Source organism: Mustelus asterias, chromosome 1 (genome assembly GCF_964213995.1).
Source record: "Mustelus asterias chromosome 1, sMusAst1.hap1.1, whole genome shotgun sequence".
NCBI classification, from domain to species: Eukaryota; Metazoa; Chordata; class Chondrichthyes; order Carcharhiniformes; family Triakidae; genus Mustelus; species Mustelus asterias.
The window spans coordinates 106,402,592-106,421,882 of NC_135801.1; the positions used below are offsets into that span (position 1 = coordinate 106,402,592).

Below are 19,291 nucleotides of genomic sequence, written 5' to 3' on the forward strand. Positions count from 1 at the left end.
TTGCTGGGGCCTTGCGAGAAATCTTTGTATCCTCACTGGCTACAGGGGAGGTCCCAGAGGATTGGAGAATAGCCAATGTTGTTCCTTTGTTTAAGAAGGGTAGCAAGAATAATCCAGGTAATTACAGGCCAGTGAGCCTTACATCAGTGGTAGGGAAATTATTGGAGAGGATGCTTCGAGGCAGGATTTATTCCCACTTGGAAATAAGTGGATGTATTAGTGAGAGGCAACATGGTTTTGTGACGGGGAGGTCGTGTCTCACAAACTTGATCGAGTTTTTCGAGAAAGTGACGAAGATGATCAATGAAGGTAGGGCAGTGGATGTTGTCTACATGGACTTCAGTAAGGCCTTTGACAAGGTCCCTCATGGCAGACTGGTGCAGAAGGTGAAGTCGCATGGGATCAGAGGTGAACTGGCAAGGTGGATACAAAACTGGCTCAGTCAAAGAAGTGGAGATGCCGGCATTGGACTGGGGTAAACACAGTAAGAGTTTTAACAACACCAGGTTAAAGTCCAACAGGTTGATTTGGTAGCAAATGCCATTAGCTTTCAGAGCGCTGCTCCTTCGTCAGATGGAATGGATATCTGCCATTAGCTTTCGGAGCTTTCGGAGCGCTGCTCCTTCGTCAGATGGAATGGATATCAGATATCCATTCCATCTGACGAAGGAGCAGCGCTCCGAAAGCTAATGGCATTTGCTACCAAATAAACCTGTTGGACTTAAACCTGGTGTTGTTAAAACTCTTACACGGTCAAAGAGGACAGAGGGTAGCAGTGGAAGGGTGCGTTTTTGAATGGAGAGCTGTGACAAGTGGCGTTCCTCAGGGATCAGTGCTGGGACCTTTGCTGTTTGTTAAATAAATAAATGATTTGGAGGAAATTGTAACTGGTTTGATTAGTAAGTTTGCTGACGACACAAAGGTTGGTGGATTTGCGGATAGCGATGAGGAACAGCAGAGGATACAGATCAGTTGGAGACTTAGGCGGAGAGATGGCAGATGGAGTTTAATCCAGACAAATGTGAGGTAATGCATTTTGGAAGGTCTAATACAGATAGGAAATATACAGTAAATGGCAGAACCCTTAAGAGTATTGATGGACAAAGGGATCTGGGTGTACAGGTACACAGGTCACTGAAATTGGCAATGCAGGTGGAGAAGGTAGTCAAGAAGGCATACGGCATGCTTGCCTTCATTGGCCGGGGCACTGAGTTTACAACTGGCAAGTCATGTTGCAGCTTTATAGAACCTTAGTTAGGCTGCACTTGGAATATAGTGTTCAATTCTGGTCGCCACACTACCAGAAGAATGTGGAGGCTTTGGAGAGGGTACAGAAAAGATTTATCAGGATGTTGCCTAGTATGGAGGGCATTAGCTATGAGGAGAGGTTGGAGAAACTTGGTTTATTCTCGCTGGAAAGATGGAGGTTGAGGGGCGACCTGATAGAAGTCTACAAGATTATGAGAGGCATGGACAGAGTGGATAGTCAGAAGCTTTTTCTCAGGCTGGAAGAGTCAATTACTAGGGGGCACAAGTTTAAGGTGCGAGGGGCAAGGTTAAAAGATGTACGAGGCAGATTTTTTTACACAGAGGGTGGTGGGTGCCTGGAACCCGTTGCCGGGGGAGGTAGTGGAAGCGGATACGGTTGTGACTTTTAAGGGGCGCCTTGACAAATACATGAATAGGATGGGAATAGAGGGATATGGTCCCCAGAACGGTAGGGGGTTTTAGTTAAGTCGGGTAGCATGGTTGGTGCAGGCTTGGAGGGCCGAAGGGCCCGTTCCCGTGCTGTAATTTCCTTTGTTTTTGTTCTTTGTTCCTCACTGCCTCCTGATGTTCAGATGTGCACCATAAAATATTTCAATGATGTACCGCTACTGCAAATTTGGAAACAATATGATAGCAGACCTTCAATGGAAATAAAAATTGGGAGGGATGTAAAATGGGCATCTGACTTGCTATCATCCAGTTTAAACTGTAACGAATTCAAAAATCAAAGGCCAGAACTCTGGTCATTCACGCCCTGCTGCCGCTGGGAGCGAGAACGGAGACTGTGACATTCAGCCAAATCTCCTTTCGTTGCAGTGGGACCAGAGAATCCCAGCTCCGGGCGAGGTCAGAGAATCCGGCCCAACATCTTTCACCCTCCTAAAAAATATTTATCAACGTGTTCAAGTCATAATGTTTTACTGACCTTTGGCAAAATATTCTCTGTTGGGACCAATCAGTGTGTTGTAGGGATACCCATAATAGGCTAGCGTGTAGGGATCACATGAGTAAACAATGTTTGCTTGAGGTGTTTCTGTTGGTCCTCCTTTTGCTGCTTTCTGGTAACGACTATACTGCTCTTTGTCCACAGGCTTGGCGAGGGTCACCTCAATGTAGGATCCTTCAAGGTCGATTCCATTTAATTTCTCCATGGCAAGGACAGCATCATCTCGGGTGGTGAAATGAACAAAAGCGTAATCTCGAATTTTCTTTACCCGCTCCACACAGCCGGGGTTGAACTGACTAAAGATTTTTTTTATTGTGTCCTCCATGGTTTCAATCATCAGATTTCTCACATAAAGAATTTTAACAGTTTCCATCACATCTTCGTCAACATCTATCTCTGGTTCAGCCCAGTCGACTGCAATCTGGTGACCCCACAGCTGGATTCTTCCGGGCATCAGTTTTCTCCGGGCCATGGCAGCAGCCCGGTGACTTTCATACTCTACGAATGCAAATCCTCGGTTCTTCATCTTGTCAGCTGCACTGGCATAGACAATCACGTCTAACACACCTTCTGTTACTTTAGAAATCTCTTCTAAAATCTCTTCTCTTTTTTTCATTTTTGGAATGCCCCCAATGAAAAGTCTGCAGTTATCCACACTGCTGCAGACGCCCAGCAACCTCCCTGGGCGAATCTCGTAGTTATTAAGCTCCCTGACTGCTCTTTTGGCTTCATGCTTGGCTGTGAACATGACAAAGGCATAACCTCGGTTTTTACCATCAAAGTCCATCATCAAGCGCATCTCATACATTCGTCCCACAGACTCAAACACAGGGACAAGTTCATCTTCATAGACATCACGAGGAATTTTACCAATAAAGACCTCGCAACCACGAGGGGGAGGATGTCCCTCCCAGCCAGGAGGAGGCCCACCATATTTACGCTGGCCATTTTCTTGAACCATTGTGTAGCCTGTACGTTCCATAAGTGCAAGCAGGGTAGCTTCATTAGGGGCACCAGCAACACCTTCATGGACTTTAGTTGACATGTTGCAAGAATCTGTACTCATCATGGTGCTGGAGTCTTCAGCTGTCATTCTGTCAAAACCATTCAAATTGTGCTTGGACCTGAAAAGGCAAGAGAAAAACCTTTTTAGTTGAATAACCAGATTAATTTAACCAGTATATGTTTGCACATGGATTTCCAAAAGGCATTTGGTAAGGTTACTACACAGGATAAGAGCGCATATTGTAGTGTGTAATGTACCAGCATGGATAAAGGATTGGTTAGTTAACAGGAAACAAGAGTCTTTTTCAAGTTGACTAACTGGAACTGGCGCTGGCGCCTCAACTATTTACCACCTGTGTCAATGACTTGGATGAAGAGACTCAGCATATTTGTGGCTAAATTTGCTGATGACACCAAGAAAGGGAAGAAAATAAGTTGCCAAGAGGAGGTAGAGTCTAAAAAGCGGTATGGATAGATTAACTGAGTGGGCAAAACTTTGGCTGATAGCTTAATGTGGGAAAATGTAAACGTGTTCACTTTGGCAGGCGGAATAGGAAAGCAGTATACTATTTAAATGGAGAGAGATACAGAGGGATCTGGGCGTCCTGGTATAAAATCACATAATGTTAGTATGTAGGTACAGCAAGTGATTTGGAAGGCAAATGGAATGTTGGCATTTAATGCAAGGAGAATGGAATATAAAAGTGGGAACACTTAACTGCAGCTGGACAAGGCCTCAGTGAGACCACATCTATAGTATTGTTTACAGTTTAGGTCTCCATGGGAAGGAGTCTCCGGTCTTGTCTGTGGTGGGACACGTTGTGAATGAGAATGGGAAATTTGGCGCTCCAGCTGAAATTCTGTGGGGCATGATTGTCAGTGCCCATTCTCTGTGGGGGCAAATCCTGTTAAGATCACTAACTCTTGAGAGAGGGCCATAACAGGATTTGCGGTGATTAGATCTCAATTTGAGATCTTTCCCGCACCCCGCCAGCAATGTAATCACGTTCATATCCAGAAAGGACATGAACCTGATTTCCATGAAATTGACTGAATTTAAATATCATTAAATGGCTTAACATTGTTGTCTTTGGGAGCATTGAATGCTCCCCGGCTGGCGTGATGCTATTCCTGCAGGAATCACTGCTGGTATTCAAAAATGAAAACCAGTCGTGATGACCACATTGGGGATGTGGAGGTAAGTATAGCCTCCAGGTGGTTAGGGACGTGGCATGGCCCCCTGGCACAATGACACTGCCAACCTGGGTCACCCTGATGCTTGCGTGGTGTAGATGGTGGGGCGTGCCCTGGGAATCATGTCCTATTTTGCCTGAAAGTCATTGAGCTGCACAATTTGAAAAGACAGGTGGATCTGGCTCCAGACTATCTCATGCCTAGTTGCTCTGTTAGTTTGGGAAATTACCCTTTGATCCACAATTGTAATGTCAAAGATCTTTGGAAAAACTACCACTAAGAGAATTTGAATGGTTTCTATGGCAAAGTTTGATTGGGCGGCCTTCTTTTGTGGGGAAAAGGCAGCTAAGAGAGGAGTAACTATTTTTACATGGCACTTTTACATCTACTTTTAACTGGCCTCATGTAGCCACTGGTCCATTGCAAATGGATGACTGCTATGCAGCACATGTAAAAATTGTACGTCATTGCCTGTAAAGACCTTTGGGATACCTCAAGCTTCTGAAAGGCACACATAAGGTTAAAGGCCTGAAACATTCACGTTTATTTCTTTCTCTACAGGTGCTGCCTGATCTTTTGAGTAGTTCTATTTTCTGTTTTTCTCAGATTTCCAGCATCCACAATATTTTGCCTTTACCCTGATGGTTATATTATTTGGATTTGAACTTGCTGATTTTCAATCATCCAAATCAGACCAGTCACTCAAGGCCAACACTTCATGTTCTACATGCATGCCATACTGACAATGCTCCATGTAATGACAATTTAATATGCTGCCTATTTCAAATTCTTCATGAGTTGCTTACATCTGTCTATAACCTTTCAGTGACACTAGTCACTAACAGGAGATATCAGTTCAGTTTTGCATATTAAGCAATCTGTCTAGTTTTAAACGCAGAAAGCTAAATAATGTTGTATTATGATATAGATTAACTATTTATTTGTGCTTCCCCATGCATAGCCGAAGCATTATCCAGATAAAAGTAATGCAAGCTTCAAAGTACAAACAAGTTAAATGTTGACTTGCATATACTTTTTTTTAAAGATCAGGGCCTGTGTACAATGATATTTAATATAAAGTACATATCATCAGACTGAAATACAAAAGCCAAAACTGGGTGTTCTCATACAGAGTCCTGTATGCAGTAACACTGTGTACTTTGTGGACAAACAATAGTTCATAAGGGAAATCAGAGATAAGACCAGTTTTAGTAGCTTTTCTGCAAGATAATTGTGTACTTGGTAGGGTTATTTACCCACAGTTAACCAGTTGAAGTCTTTTGTTACCTCCACACTTGACTATTCCACTGCATTCATAACCATCCTTCCACTTTCCCCGAACATAAGATCATCCTAAACATGCTGCCCCTGAGCTATCTTTCACCAAGTCCCATTCATTCATCACCCGTATGTTCGCTGACCAGCATCGGCTCCGAGTTAAACAATACAGCAATTTTAAGATTCTTATCCTCGTTTTCAAATCCCCCCATGATTGTGCCCCTTCCTATCTGTAATCTCTTTCAGGCCCACAACACTTCAAAATCATGAGGGGTCTGGACAGAGTAGATTGGGAGAGACTGTTCCCCTTGGTGGAAGGATGAGGAACCAGACAGCACAGATTAGCAACTTGAGGAAAAGCTTATTTAATGCAGAGTGGTTAAGATCTAGGATGTGCAGAGTGGGTGTCTGTCGGCTCAACAGTGGCTTTCCAAAGAGAACTGAAGAAAAAATTTGTCATGTAAAATGGGACCAAGTGAGTTGCTCTTGCAGAGATACAATCAGGATACAATCAGCCAAATGTTCTCCTTCTGCGCTGAAGCTATTCTGTGATTCGAAGCCTCAGAGATGTCTGCACTCTTCTTCAGCATTCAAAATTTTGGCGACCATGCCTTCAGTTGTAAAGACAGTAAACTTTGGAATTCCCTCCCTAAAACTCTCAGACTCTGTACCATGCTGACCACCTCAAGATGCTCCTGAAAATCTACCTCTACCCCTTACAAAGCTTTTGCTCTGATAGCTCCTTATCTAGTTTGGTGTAAAAATCTGTTTTATAACACTCCTGCAAGGTGTCTTGGGGTGCTTTATTATGTTACTGGAAAAGTGTAAATATCTCTTAGTGTAAGATTTCTGTACAACATAAAATTTAACAATATTACATTTTATATACAAAAATATATCAAATTTAATGGCTAGTGAACCATTCAGATTAACAAGACCCCAGGCTCAATCCAGTTAACTGCTCTTGGCAGGAGTGACAATAAGTTTTCATGGCCTGCAGACGAGAAAAAGAATCCGGGATTAATAGATAACTAGCGATAGGTATCATTAATATTGAGTGATAGAAGATCACTGGTTATCTGGTGATTCCTGGTGGAAACTATGCATGGATAGATATTAGATGAAAATAGAATATGTTTAACTGTGATTCCCCTACATCCAAATAGCTTGTTAAATGCATGTTAAGAGTTGAGCAGTTGGTTGAGCTACAGAGGCCAGCTGTTGTCCCTTCAACTATAATTCTCAATTCAGTACTTTCAGGAGCAAGGGGACAGATTCAGAAAATAAATCAATTCAGTAAATCTGCAAACAGAATTATTGGAGATTCTGTAGAATTCTTTAATTCACCCATCAATGGGCACCACAACTAATTTTATCTGTTGGATTGGATTTTAATGGCTCCCACTAGAATTGGCAGGCATGGGAGGAAGGAATGGTGGTGGCTGGTAAAATATATTGTGTGCCCATCCCATCTCCTTCCCTCTCAGAGCCAAAATGTTCTCCAAAATATAGGGGGTGGGTAAGATGCCTATTAGTTTGCCTGCCTTTAGATCTATGAGGCCCTTAACTGCCCAATTAATTGAGATGAAAGGTCTCAATCTGTCTGCACTGCCATAAAATGCTAGGCAGTGGCAAGCAGCCCAAAGTGCGAAGGCCACTTTCACCAAGGTTTCTTTGATTGGATGGATTGGCCAGCACCTCTCGAGGGTAGGACTTTCCGTACACCGAGGGATGCAAGTCCAACCCTGAGTTTGTTAGTCCACCCCCAGCATATTACTGCTATGGGGAGGTCTTTTAAAGTCGGATGTTTGGGACCAAATTTCCTTCTGTGGTGTTGAGCACTAGACACCCACGATCTAAACTCTATAAAAATTACATTCGCAGTTGTCATGTCCTGCTAAAAAATATACTCCCTCAGTATAAATGCAAGAATTACACACACAAAAAAAACAGGTCCACACAACTCTCATGTCATACAACCAACTCAGTATGCTCCCCAGTAGAAAGAAGGAGACCCACAAACAATCCCCAAACAATATTGCAAACACTGTAATCCAAGAATTAGAATTTGACACAGAGCCAGAAGCAGGGTGGGCAGACCCCCTTACTCACCCCGCTCCCCCGGTACCACACATCAAAACCAAGATTGAATTCAAACGGTAATGCTGATTAAACTAAGGCCTCCCTTGTTCCACCGTGAGAGCATGCCGGGACAAATACCATCAAAGAGAAAAAAATTGACAATCTGGATTTTTGCAGGATAACAGGTGACAAATGTCTCTGTGCTCATATATCGTACGCCCTTGTCAGGATAAAAGACAATATCACAAAATCAGGAGTAGAATTAGAAGGGAGTAAAGTTGAGGATTACTGATGAACTGCAGGATAATATAACCGTCGATGGAGCTTGAAAAGGCCAAAACCATGACAGGATCATCAAGCAATATCCAGGATCCATCCAGAGTTTCACTGAAGCCTTTGCACCTCTGCCATCGTCCCAAAGCCCTGGTATAGAGAAACCTAGGCCCCGGCGGGTGGAGAAGAACCGTTGCATTGGCCGCCTCCACCCTTTCTCATTGAACACCAAGGACGAGACAATGTAAGACCAGTGGTCGGAGTCCTGGATCAATCACAGGCCTCGAAGACCAGATAGAGTGTGCTTCATCAAGCTTCATACATCCAACCTTCAAATAGAGATTGTGAAAGCATGGCAGCTGGTTCTCAAATTCGGCTGAGAATTAATTCCCAGCTCCCCTCAGGAGACTGGGCGCATGGATACTCCTTCTCCGGCCCTATTTCCCCGAATCAACCAGGATGTTTGAAATACCATGCAGCAGGATTTCCAAGGACTGAAGGTGAGCCCCCATCGAGGAAACTGCCCTCTCGACTGATGGGATTCTCTTCAGGACAGCTTGTAGTTCATCAATGTGATCCCCAACAGTCTGTGCTGGGGAGCTGAAACCGTCACCCACAACTTCACTCAATGGCAGCCATCATCTCAGTGCCAGCGGCACCACCAAAGTGTAGGCCCATTCACCAGTCATACCATCACTGCGAACTGGGCCCTACCCCAGCTGTCTCCGACTGCCTCAATCAGATGAGGACGTTCTTAACTCAACTTAGCTCCTCATCACCAAAGTTTAGCCAGGGTCAAAGAACAAAGAACAGGAACATAGCACAGATTATACATATCAGGATCAAATAATTATGGGTTGTGCATCAGGATTACAAAAAAAGATTAAAACATGAGTAGCACCAGAGCTCACAAAAAAAACAGCTGCTCCTTCACTTACATCATGTGACTCCCCACTTCTAGTTTTAACAAATGTGCGGCATGGACAGGAATTCAATGTACTCCCAGGAGACAAGTGACTCATTAAATAGTTCAATGATGCTGCTTGCCTTAGGTTTTCTCTCTTTTTCAGCTTCAGTGCTGGTTATATGTGAACATAAGTTCATATGAACAAGGAACAGGAGCAGGCAGGCCATTCAGCTCCTCGAGGCTGCTCCACCATTAAATAAGATCGTGATCTATCTGATAGTAACTTCAGATCTGCATCCCACAAGTTTTCAGGGCTAAAGGGAGGGGGGGATTGCTGTGTGGAAGAGGTAAATGCTTTTCTAGTACTTCTTGTTGCCCAGGAGGAGTACAGGGCTTCAATCCTCTCCCCAACTGGACTCCCATTCCCATCATCACCGATTGCACCCCATCTCCACCCCCACCCCTCAATTACCAACTCCCTCTAACTATCCATGGATTAGCCCTCAATCCTTCAAGCTCCCCACCTTGTACTCCCTACCCTGATGAGCAGCAGCCCTACCTTCTTCTGGCCTACATCCTCTTAAACAGTGTTCTTCCCTCAACAGGAAGATAAGCCAGTTAACTAGGCCGACTGGGAAAACAGCTTAAGAAAAACACGTATGCAAAACTCCACAGAGTTCGATAAAACCCAAACATTCCCCAGCAAGAACTCTTCACCACCATTTCGAAATGCCACCCAGCAGTTATCAGAGCCATACTCTCTCAGGCACTGCCGCTCGCAATCCGGATGTATCACACTTCGCATTCCCAGCTCACACCTGTGGCTTGCACCTGTGTAGTTTCTGCACCTGTTTGCGGGTGGCTTCCTGGTCCTTGGGACGTCTCACATAACAAACAGCTACTGATGAGAAACCACAAGCTAACATACTTTACCACAAGTGACCCAACCTTTATTTGGCAAATGCAATAAGCTTTGCAAACTGCTGCAAGAGTTACATTATTAAATGTCACTACAAATTCAGAAGCAAAATGAAAAACATTTATCTTTTTGGCCTCAGTTCCTGGTACAACTAGATTGATATGGGGGTCAGGGAGACACAACTGCTTCCTGCTTGCCTTCAGGCCCTTGATTAAAATAGCAGTAATACGCAAGTCATACCATCAGAACCATATTTGCATATTTAAAGAAAAACCCTAATGATTTACATCAGGTGCGCTTCCTGTCTGCTTATCTGTAGAAAAAAATGGTCCTTCGAAATTTATGACACGTGGAACTAAATTGCTGCGAAGGCTCTCCTGTCCCTCTGCAAAAATTTCAGAACCAGAAAATGGCATGAATATTTTTCAGGAGTCTCTGAAAGAGAACCCACGTGGAAATTCAATAAATTGTCAGTATAATTTGGTTTACCTTCATGTAAAACATGCAACATATCAGTTTTCATTCTTCCTCTGGTAAAGGCACTGACTCATAGAAATCATAGAAACCCTACAGTACAGAAAGAGGCCATTCGGCCCATCGAGTCTGCACCGACCACAATCCCACCCAGGCCCTACCCCCATATCCCTACATATTTTACCCACTAATCCCTCTAATCTACGCATCCCAGGACACTAAGGGGCAATTTTAGCATGGCCAATCAACCTAACCCGCACATCTTTGGACTGTGGGAGGAAACCGGAGCACCCGGAGGAAACCCACGCAGACACGAGGAGAATGTGCAAACTCCACACAGACAGTGACCCAAGCCGGGAATCGAACCCAGGTCCCTGGAGCTGTGAAGCAGCAGTGCTAACCACTGTGCTACCGTGCCGCACTCATATTAGAATATATTCCATAGTTGTCAGGTGCACTCTCATAAATTGACCAAGTAAATATTCTTCATGTAATTAGTGAAAAGCAGATTACTGTGGATGCTGGAAATTTGAAATAAAAATGCAGGAAATACGTAGCAGATCCGGCAGCATCTGTGGAAAGATAAACAGAGTTAATGCTTCAAGCCTGTTGCATTTCATCAGAACAGGGGAAAGTTAGAATGGAATACATTCTGATGAAAGGTCACAGACCCGCAACATTAACTCTGTTTCTCTTTTCACAGATGCTGCCTGACCTTCTGAGCATTCACAGTAAGAGTTTTAACAACACCAGGTTAAAGTACCTGGTGTTGTTAAAACTCTTACTTCTGAGTATTTACAGCATGTTCCATTTTCATTTCTGACGAGTAAATATTGGTGGACCATTAGACTATTGAAAATGTCCAACTGATTCAATATTAACGAGTGATTTGCAACTGAAATCACTGGATAGATGTCAGGAGGACAGCCTCTGGTTGAATTTCCTTTCCCCCTTCTAAGCTCAAGATGCCATTTGTGCTATTCCAGTGATGATCTTGCTAAGATCAGCTAGCTCATTGCTCTGCTGAACCCGAGATGTTATTTCTGTTTGGCTTAGCACCACAATAAACAGTGCATTCAGTGATTGAACCCATCAAAAGAGCTGATAACATTCGTTAAATAAACCATTTCTCTTCCAAAGAAAGAATTTATACAGCATCTTTCACAAAATCAGGCATCCCAGAGTACTTTACTGAGTAGACTGCAGCTATTCTCATTGGAATTCAGAAGAATGAGGGGAGATCTTATAGAAATATATAAGATTATGAAGGGAATAGACAAGATAGAAGCAGGGAAGTTGTTTTCACTGGCAGGTGAAACTAGAACTAGGGGGCATGGCCTCAAAATAAGGGGGAGCAGATTTAGGACTGAGTTGAGGAGGAACTTCTTCACCCAAAGGGTTGTAAATCTGTGGAATTCCCTGCCCAGTGAAGCAGTTGAGGCTACCTCATTGAATGTTTTTAAGGCAAGGATAGATAAATTTTTGAACAGTAAAGGAATTAAGGGGTATGGTGAGCGGGAGGGTAAGTGGAGCTGAGTCCATGAAAAGATCAGCCATGATCTTATTGAATGGCGGAGCAGGCTCGAGGGGCCAGATGGCCTACTCCTGGTTCTTATGTTCTTATGTACTTTACAGCTGATGAAATAATTTTGACGTTCAGCAACTATTGTGATATGGGAAACATTGCACAATAACATAGCCTGGACAGGTATACAAACAAGTCTGTCAAGTCTTCTTTATTCAATATAGATTCATATCTCAGTGCGTTTCGATCAGGCCTGAAATTATTTAATTTAAGGGAAGGAATATTTATCATGTTTGTATCATATTTTTCTGCTATTTTAACAGAGGTGCTAAATTATTGACAAATGAATGTCATATGGCCGCATTAAAGTTCATAGGTGAAAACTGTAAACAGTATATGACATTGTTGCTTAAAAGAAATCACAGCATTCCCAGTGCTGTCATGCAATACATAAATGCCTCACTTTTCAGTGTATAAATACATATTGAATTGCAAAAATCTAACAAGGAAGCTAACATTCCCTGCTGAATTTAATGACCTTGATAGCCAAGCCCTCTCTCTGCATGGTGGTAACCATGGATTTAAAATCAGCTGCCAATCTGCAGAAGCACTGCCAACATATTGGTCCCTAATTGACCTCAGGGTGTGCCTAGTCCAATCACTTTTCTGCAATGTTCACCTGACAGTGGTTGAAAAGATCAGACCAGGTTAACATTTAAACATCACAATGGTGCTGCAAATCCCAGAACGCCTGTGAGATATCATTATGGATATCAACCAATGGATGAAAAAAAATTCTTGTAATAAATTCCTTCCTATAGCGTTTCCCCATGTATCAATCTTCCACATTTGAAAATAAGCTCCATTTAAAAAGTGAACAAACATAGATGCCCTGAATTTCTATCGAAAATGTCCCGATCTCACATTGGAAATTTATTGGGGGTTGGTGCAGTTTCTCTAGAGTTCTACTGAACTCTGACTGAATTTTAAACAGGAGGTCATGGCAAACTCTCGGGAAATTCAGGGCCCAGTGTTTTATGCATTGAAACTGGAGGATTTTATTTCAAAGGTCACCTTTGGAAGATAAAACAGATCAGTAGCAAATTAAAATAAAAGAGAGGTCAAACAATCAGTTGGTACATTTAAGTGCTAGCTTTATTTCTAAAAGGATAATAAATATTACAGTAACTTCTAAGTGTAATTTGAACTGTTACATATGGATCTAAATTGCAGAAAAAAATACAAGCAAAGTTTATAAAAGTGCATTTGGCAAGAGCATTTTTTCTTTGCAATAAGATTGCATAACACACATTAAAATTAATCATTTTGTCAGGAAAATAAATTGGCATTTAATGAAAACAACAGTTTTCCTCCCAGTAATCAACTCAGAGCCACTTTCTCCTGAATAAAGTCAGTAAGAAATAATCTAGTGCAATAAAAATGACCTAATGCAGTAAAAAATGCAACCCATATAAAACACCATCTTATTGATAAGTCTTACTTTGCATGTGTAAAAGGAAGTGGTTGCTAAGGAGGATCAACACCAATGAATGCTGGCCAAGCACATGTGTGGTTTCAGTAGGGTTGAATTCGAACTTCTTGTACAGTGATATGAGACTCATTTGTAATCTTTCGCTGACAAGTAGTAATTATTATTATCTATCGTTTCTGCAAGTTGTTAGAAGAAAGTAGTTGACATACCAGAAATCTCATGAACTGAACTAAACTGGTACAAGGTCAAAATAGATCAGTGTGTGAAAGAGATAAATAACTTAATATTTTGGGTGGGAATCTTCACCTCAGCTGGCACGGACAGACTGATCAAAAGAAAGAAAGCTCCTTCTCCGTCTGGGTTTGTCTTAAGGGGCTTCTTACTTATTTGTGCAAATTCTGATGAAACCCATGTACTAAATGATCTCTTCCCTGTTGCTGCAAAGGAGAGGTATGGTCGCCTGGTTGTGGTGGTCACGGGGGCAAACTGCTAAAATTAAGAAGCAAACTCAAGCTGTAAAGTGGACACTGCGGAGCTCTGAGCAAAGAGTAATTAAGAGATATGTAAAATTCTATTCATAGCTTGAAGTGTTTGCAATTTTCCTGCTGACTCTTTACTTGGCACTAAAATTCAACACAGGTTTTGATAGAGAAAGCTACATTGAGGTGAGGGGAGGAACCAGTTATCTTTTATGGATTATTATTTGGGGAACAGGCACCAATTTACCTTACAATTGACTTGAATATTGAAACACACAGATTACAGTGTTGATAAAACTTGGTAACAGGAGCTAATTATTACCCCATAGGAGTCAGCACGTCTGCGGTCAAAAGTCACAAAAATAATCTACAAAGCACTATAAAAAAACTATGATTTAGTTTTCTAAAAAAGTGGGGAATCATAAGCTCCTGTGTCATAGAGTCAGTGTCAGAGAAGTTTACAACATGGAAACAGGCCCTTTGACCCAACTTGTCCATGCCGCCCTTTTTCCTCTAATGACTAAGCTAGTCCCAATTGCCCACGTTTGGCCCATATCTCTTGATAGCCATCTTACTCATATAACTGTCTAAATGCTTTTTAAAAGACAAAAGTGAACCCGCCTCTACTATTACCTCTGGCAGCTTGTTCCAGACACTCACCACCCTCTGTGTGGAAAAAATTGCCCCTCTGAACCCTTTTGTATCTCTCCCCTCTCACCTTAAACCTATGCCCTCTAGTTTTAGACTTCCCTACCTTTGGGAAAAGATATTGACTTTCTAGCTGACCTATGCCTCTCATTATTTTATAGATCTCTATAAGATCACTCCAAGCCTCTATGCTCCAGAGAAAAAAGTCCCAGTCTATCCAGCCTCTCCTTATAACTCAAACCATCAAGTCCTGGTAGCATCCTAGTAAATCTTTTCTGCACTCTTTCTAGTTTAATAATATCCTTTCTATAATAGGGTGATCAGAACTGTACACAGTATTCCAAGCGTGGCCTTACCAATGTCTTGTACAACTTCAACAAGTTGTTGAATCCCAACTCCTGCATTCAATGTCCTGACCAATTAAACCAAGTATGTTGAATGCCTTCTTCACCACCCTGTCCACCTGTGACTCCACTTCCAATGAACTATGAACATGTACCCCTAGATCTCTTTGTTTTATAATTCTCCCTAACGCTCTACCATTAACTGAGTAAGTCCTGCCCTGGTTCGATCTACTGTGCTATGAACCTTGGAGAATATTAACATTGTTTTCTGGGCTGAGATCTAAGGAACATGTTTTACTCATGGGGTTCACAGTCAAACAAGTACAGACGTAGGAGCAGAAAATACTGGAAATTCTCAACAGGTCTGGCAGCATCTATGGAGAGAGAACAGAGCTAATGTTTCAAGTCTGGATGACCCTTTGTCAGAGCCTTTGTCAAGTACAGAAGTGTGCAGAGAAATCAGAGCCAACATATAGGATACTTTTTCCATACTGGTCACCATCTAAAAAAAAGTACAACATGATACTAAATAATCTCCAGAATCAAACAATCTTTACAGTGCAGAAGGAGGCAATTTGGCCCATGGCATGCTGAAAGAACCTTCTAATCTCACTCCTCTGCCTATCCTAATCTCTATACTTTTTGCCCTTTCCATGTTAGCAACATTGGTATGAATCTGGTGGTGTGGATTTCCCAAGGGTGATGCATTATTTATTATGTTTTATAAGCTCCTCTGTTAGTTCACCAAGTTTATCCAGTGAATAACAGAGGCATATAGAATAGGAAAATCCCAGATATGATCCCTGAGCTGTCCTGTGTCAGCTGGCATGAGGCAATGCAGCACTAAGGAGATACAATTGGGCTCAGCGCCTGGTTCTCACTCTTAGTTTCTCGATGGGAAGATATCCTGGAAGTATGCGTGCATGGACGCCAGTTAAGAATAGAATCAGGCTGACTTCCTCCAAGCCCTGCATGTGAATAATGGCCCTTTAGCTGAGGATACTGATACTGGAGGGCCCCAGCAAGGAATCAACACCTTCAAGTTAGGAGGAAAAAGAACAAAATTGGCAAAGAGAAGTGAAATTACGTTGAAAATTTGCCTATTTCAACAGGTTTTTAAAAAATGTATATATCCAATTCAATCAAAGTCCAATTCAGAGTCTCAGCAAGTGAAACATTCCAGATCCAAGCTGACAAGACCTCACCTCTTGTCTTGGGCTTGATCTACATCATCCAAGCTGATTGGAGCAGGCATTGCACCTCATAGAATCATAGAAACCCTACAGTGCAGAAAGAGGCCATTTGGCCCATCGTGTCTGCACCGACCATAATCCCTTCTCCAAGGTTTGATCTCATTTGCATCTTACCAAAAGGCCGAGATGCCGCTTTAAAAAATTGCTTCAAATGAAGCCTCAGTGTAACCTCATGACTTCAACCAAGTGCAGGATGTCAATGCTACGCTTGATCTTAGCCAAAAGGCCGAGACATCGTCGGGAAAAAGATACAAATGTCTGAGGTCACGTACCAACCGACTCAAGAACAGCTTCTTCCCTACTGCTGTCAGACTTTTGAATGGACTTACCTTGCATTAAGTTGATCTTTCTCTACACCCTAGCTATGACTGTAACACTACATTCTGCACTCTTTCGTTTCCTTCTCTATGAATGGTATGCTTTGTCTGTATAGCGTGCAAGAAACAATACTTTTCACTGTATGTTAATACATGTGACAATAATAAATCAAATCAAAAGTTTATGCAGGAATTCAACACTCATTTAATAGTGCATACAGGGAAACTACTTGTGCACCAAGTATCCAGGTCATGAAAGTTTTAAATGTGATGATCCCACGTATTTGATCACCAATAGACTTTGCTCATATAGAGGAAAGTTCAAGTAATGTTTAAATTAAAATCTAAGATCATAACACTCAGGTATGAGTGATGACCCTTACATCCAATTGGAGCTACAGTTTACCTATCTTTGTAGGGACCTTACTAAGTGTCCTAATGTCACAGTTCAAAGTGCAGGACATGCAGTAGATGTCACATTCTGACAGAAGTGCTGACCTTGAGATGATGATGGATTACTTAAGTAAATGGTATTTGCTGCATTAGCAAACTCAAAAAACACTTCATTCCTAGATAATGTTTAAATCTCCAGGGATTAGTCATCAACCACTCTCAAATGCTTCACATACAATTGGCACTGATGATACGAAAAATAAGTAATACAATTTGACTGGTAACTAGAATATGGGTCAAAGGAAAAGACAGATTTAAGGGTACATATCTGACCAAAAATGATTAACAGATTTTTGCATTTTACAGATTCTGTACTTAACATTGAGAGTTTCTAATCCAAATGCTGCAGTGATTGACTGGCACCTGTTCATAAACTCACTCAAATATAATAAGATTTTAATGAGGACTGAAAGGTTCAATTACAACAACCACTTTGCCCATATGTGCAAAAGTGCACCTGTGTCTGTAATGGAGAGAGTTAAATGATCCAATTATCTGAACATCAATAAACTTAATTGGCATATGGTTAAAATTACAACCAACATTAATTTGGTAAGACTCAGCATCAGTCTCTAGAACATGGCACGGTGAGGTGAAAGTATTAATGAAATGCAGCATATTAGAAATTGATGTGCTCTAGGTAGTGGGGAGAGCCAATGATGGGGTTAGGTGTCAAGCAGAATGTTTTTCTGAAGGTGAAAAACACACAAGAACACAAGAAATAGAAGCAGAAGTAGGCCATCATGCCTTTCAAGCCTACCCTGCTATTCAACATGATCATGGCTGATCTAAGCCGGCCTCAACTCCTTTTCTGTGCTATAGCCCTCTATTCCTCAACCTATCAAATATTTATCCACCTCCACTGTAAATACTTTTGATGATCCAGCCTCCACTATCCTTTGGGGCAGAGAATTCCAGAGATCACCACCCTCTACGCACCTCAGTTTTAAATGACTGACCCTTTATCTTGTAGCTATATCCCGTTGTTTGAAACTGTCCCGCTAGTGAAAACACCATCTACCCTGTCAAGCCCCCTCAGGATCTTATATGTTTGAATAAGGTCACCCATCACTCTTCTAAACTCTAAGGAGAGATGAATATATAGCACAATTCCATCACTGATGGTTTCAAAAGGCCAGCGTGGCTATCATTGAACATAGTGGGAAGTGATGACATAGTGCTTAATGTCACTGGACTCGCAATCCAGAGGACTAGGCTAATGCCCTGTGGACATAAATTCAAAAACCCACCATTACGACTGATGGAATTTGAATTCAATTAGTTAACAAAAAATTCAGTTGATTAGTTAAAAAGTCTGGAATATAAAACCAGTCTCAGTAATAGTGAACATGAAACTATCTACTGATTGTTTTTAACAACCAAGCTAGTTTACTCACATCCTTTCGCAAATGAAATCTGCTATTGTTACTGAGTCTGGCTGGCACATGAATCTAGACCCATCATAACGTTATTGACTTTTAACTGCCCTCTGAAGCAAGCTGTTCAGTTCAAGGGCAATTAGGGATGGGCAATTAATGACCCACATCCCATGAAAGAATTTAAAAACCTGAATTTTTAGAGTAGGTCATCCCTGGTTGTTCCAGGAAGTGCACTGAACTCACGATTCCCTCATGTAATGTTAATGGCCCTTTCCATGTACGTGCACAGAACATAATGCAGTCTGTGCTGAAAGTCAATTCAACACCACCTTGCATTTGCGTAGCATCTTTAATATGGGAAAGGTTCTTCGCAGAAGTATACTTGGACAACAAAATGACACCAAGACAAAATAAGAGTCATTAGCAGAGGTGATTATACACCCAGGGGTTTGCGCTGTAGTGGAGCAGGCATAATGGCGTGAGTCCCACCATCATATTGAAAAGGTGGAGAATATCACCAACCTACTGTTGAAGAAAGAGGAGGCTGGAAGGTGTTCATGACAGTTCAGAGGTGTCATAAATCATGAGGGACTTCTGGTGGAGAACATTTTGACAGGTAAGTTCAAAATATGCTCTTAACTTCACACATCATAATGTAATGCTCTTTGGGAAGTTAAATATGTTTTTAATATAGTGATGAATAGTGCTATGTGTCTAAAAAGTGATAAATAAATTAACCAGCATTGTGAAAGTGGAGAAAATGTTCAGATGCATCAGAGTACATTATCCAATGGCTACAGGCCACCAAATTGAAGATTAAGGAGGGTGAAAGGAAGGTAAAGGGGGGGGGGGGGTGGTTTTAGAAGAGAGGGATAACTTGGGCAGATGTGAATGCAAGCAGGCTTTTTCCACTGAGGCCAGGGGAGAAAAAAACCAGAGGGCATGGGTTAAGGGCGAAAGGAGAAAAGTTTAAAGGGAAGATTGGGGGGGGGGGCTTCTTCACGCAGAGAGTGGTGGGAGTGTGGAATGAGCTGCCGGATAAAGTGGTAAATGC

At 42.0% G+C, this 19,291-nt stretch overlaps 2 protein-coding genes across 10 annotated transcripts in view; one reads left to right on the plus strand and one right to left on the minus strand.

The window, feature by feature from the left end:
• n4bp2 (NEDD4 binding protein 2) overlaps positions 1-19,291 on the plus strand; it is a 384,372-nt gene that overhangs the window by 320,348 nt on the left and 44,733 nt on the right. The gene's annotated exons all lie outside the window — the stretch shown is intronic.
• Positions 1-19,291, minus strand: part of rbm47 (RNA binding motif protein 47) — a 207,739-nt gene that overhangs the window by 22,038 nt on the left and 166,410 nt on the right. For all 9 annotated transcript variants that reach the window (XM_078216446.1, XM_078216514.1, XM_078216505.1 and 6 more), the window contains one exon: positions 2,195-3,339. In XM_078216446.1, coding sequence (XP_078072572.1) covers positions 2,195-3,308 — 1,114 coding nt within the window. In that variant the 5' untranslated portion in view covers positions 3,309-3,339. The remainder of the gene's footprint in view (positions 1-2,194; positions 3,340-19,291) is intronic.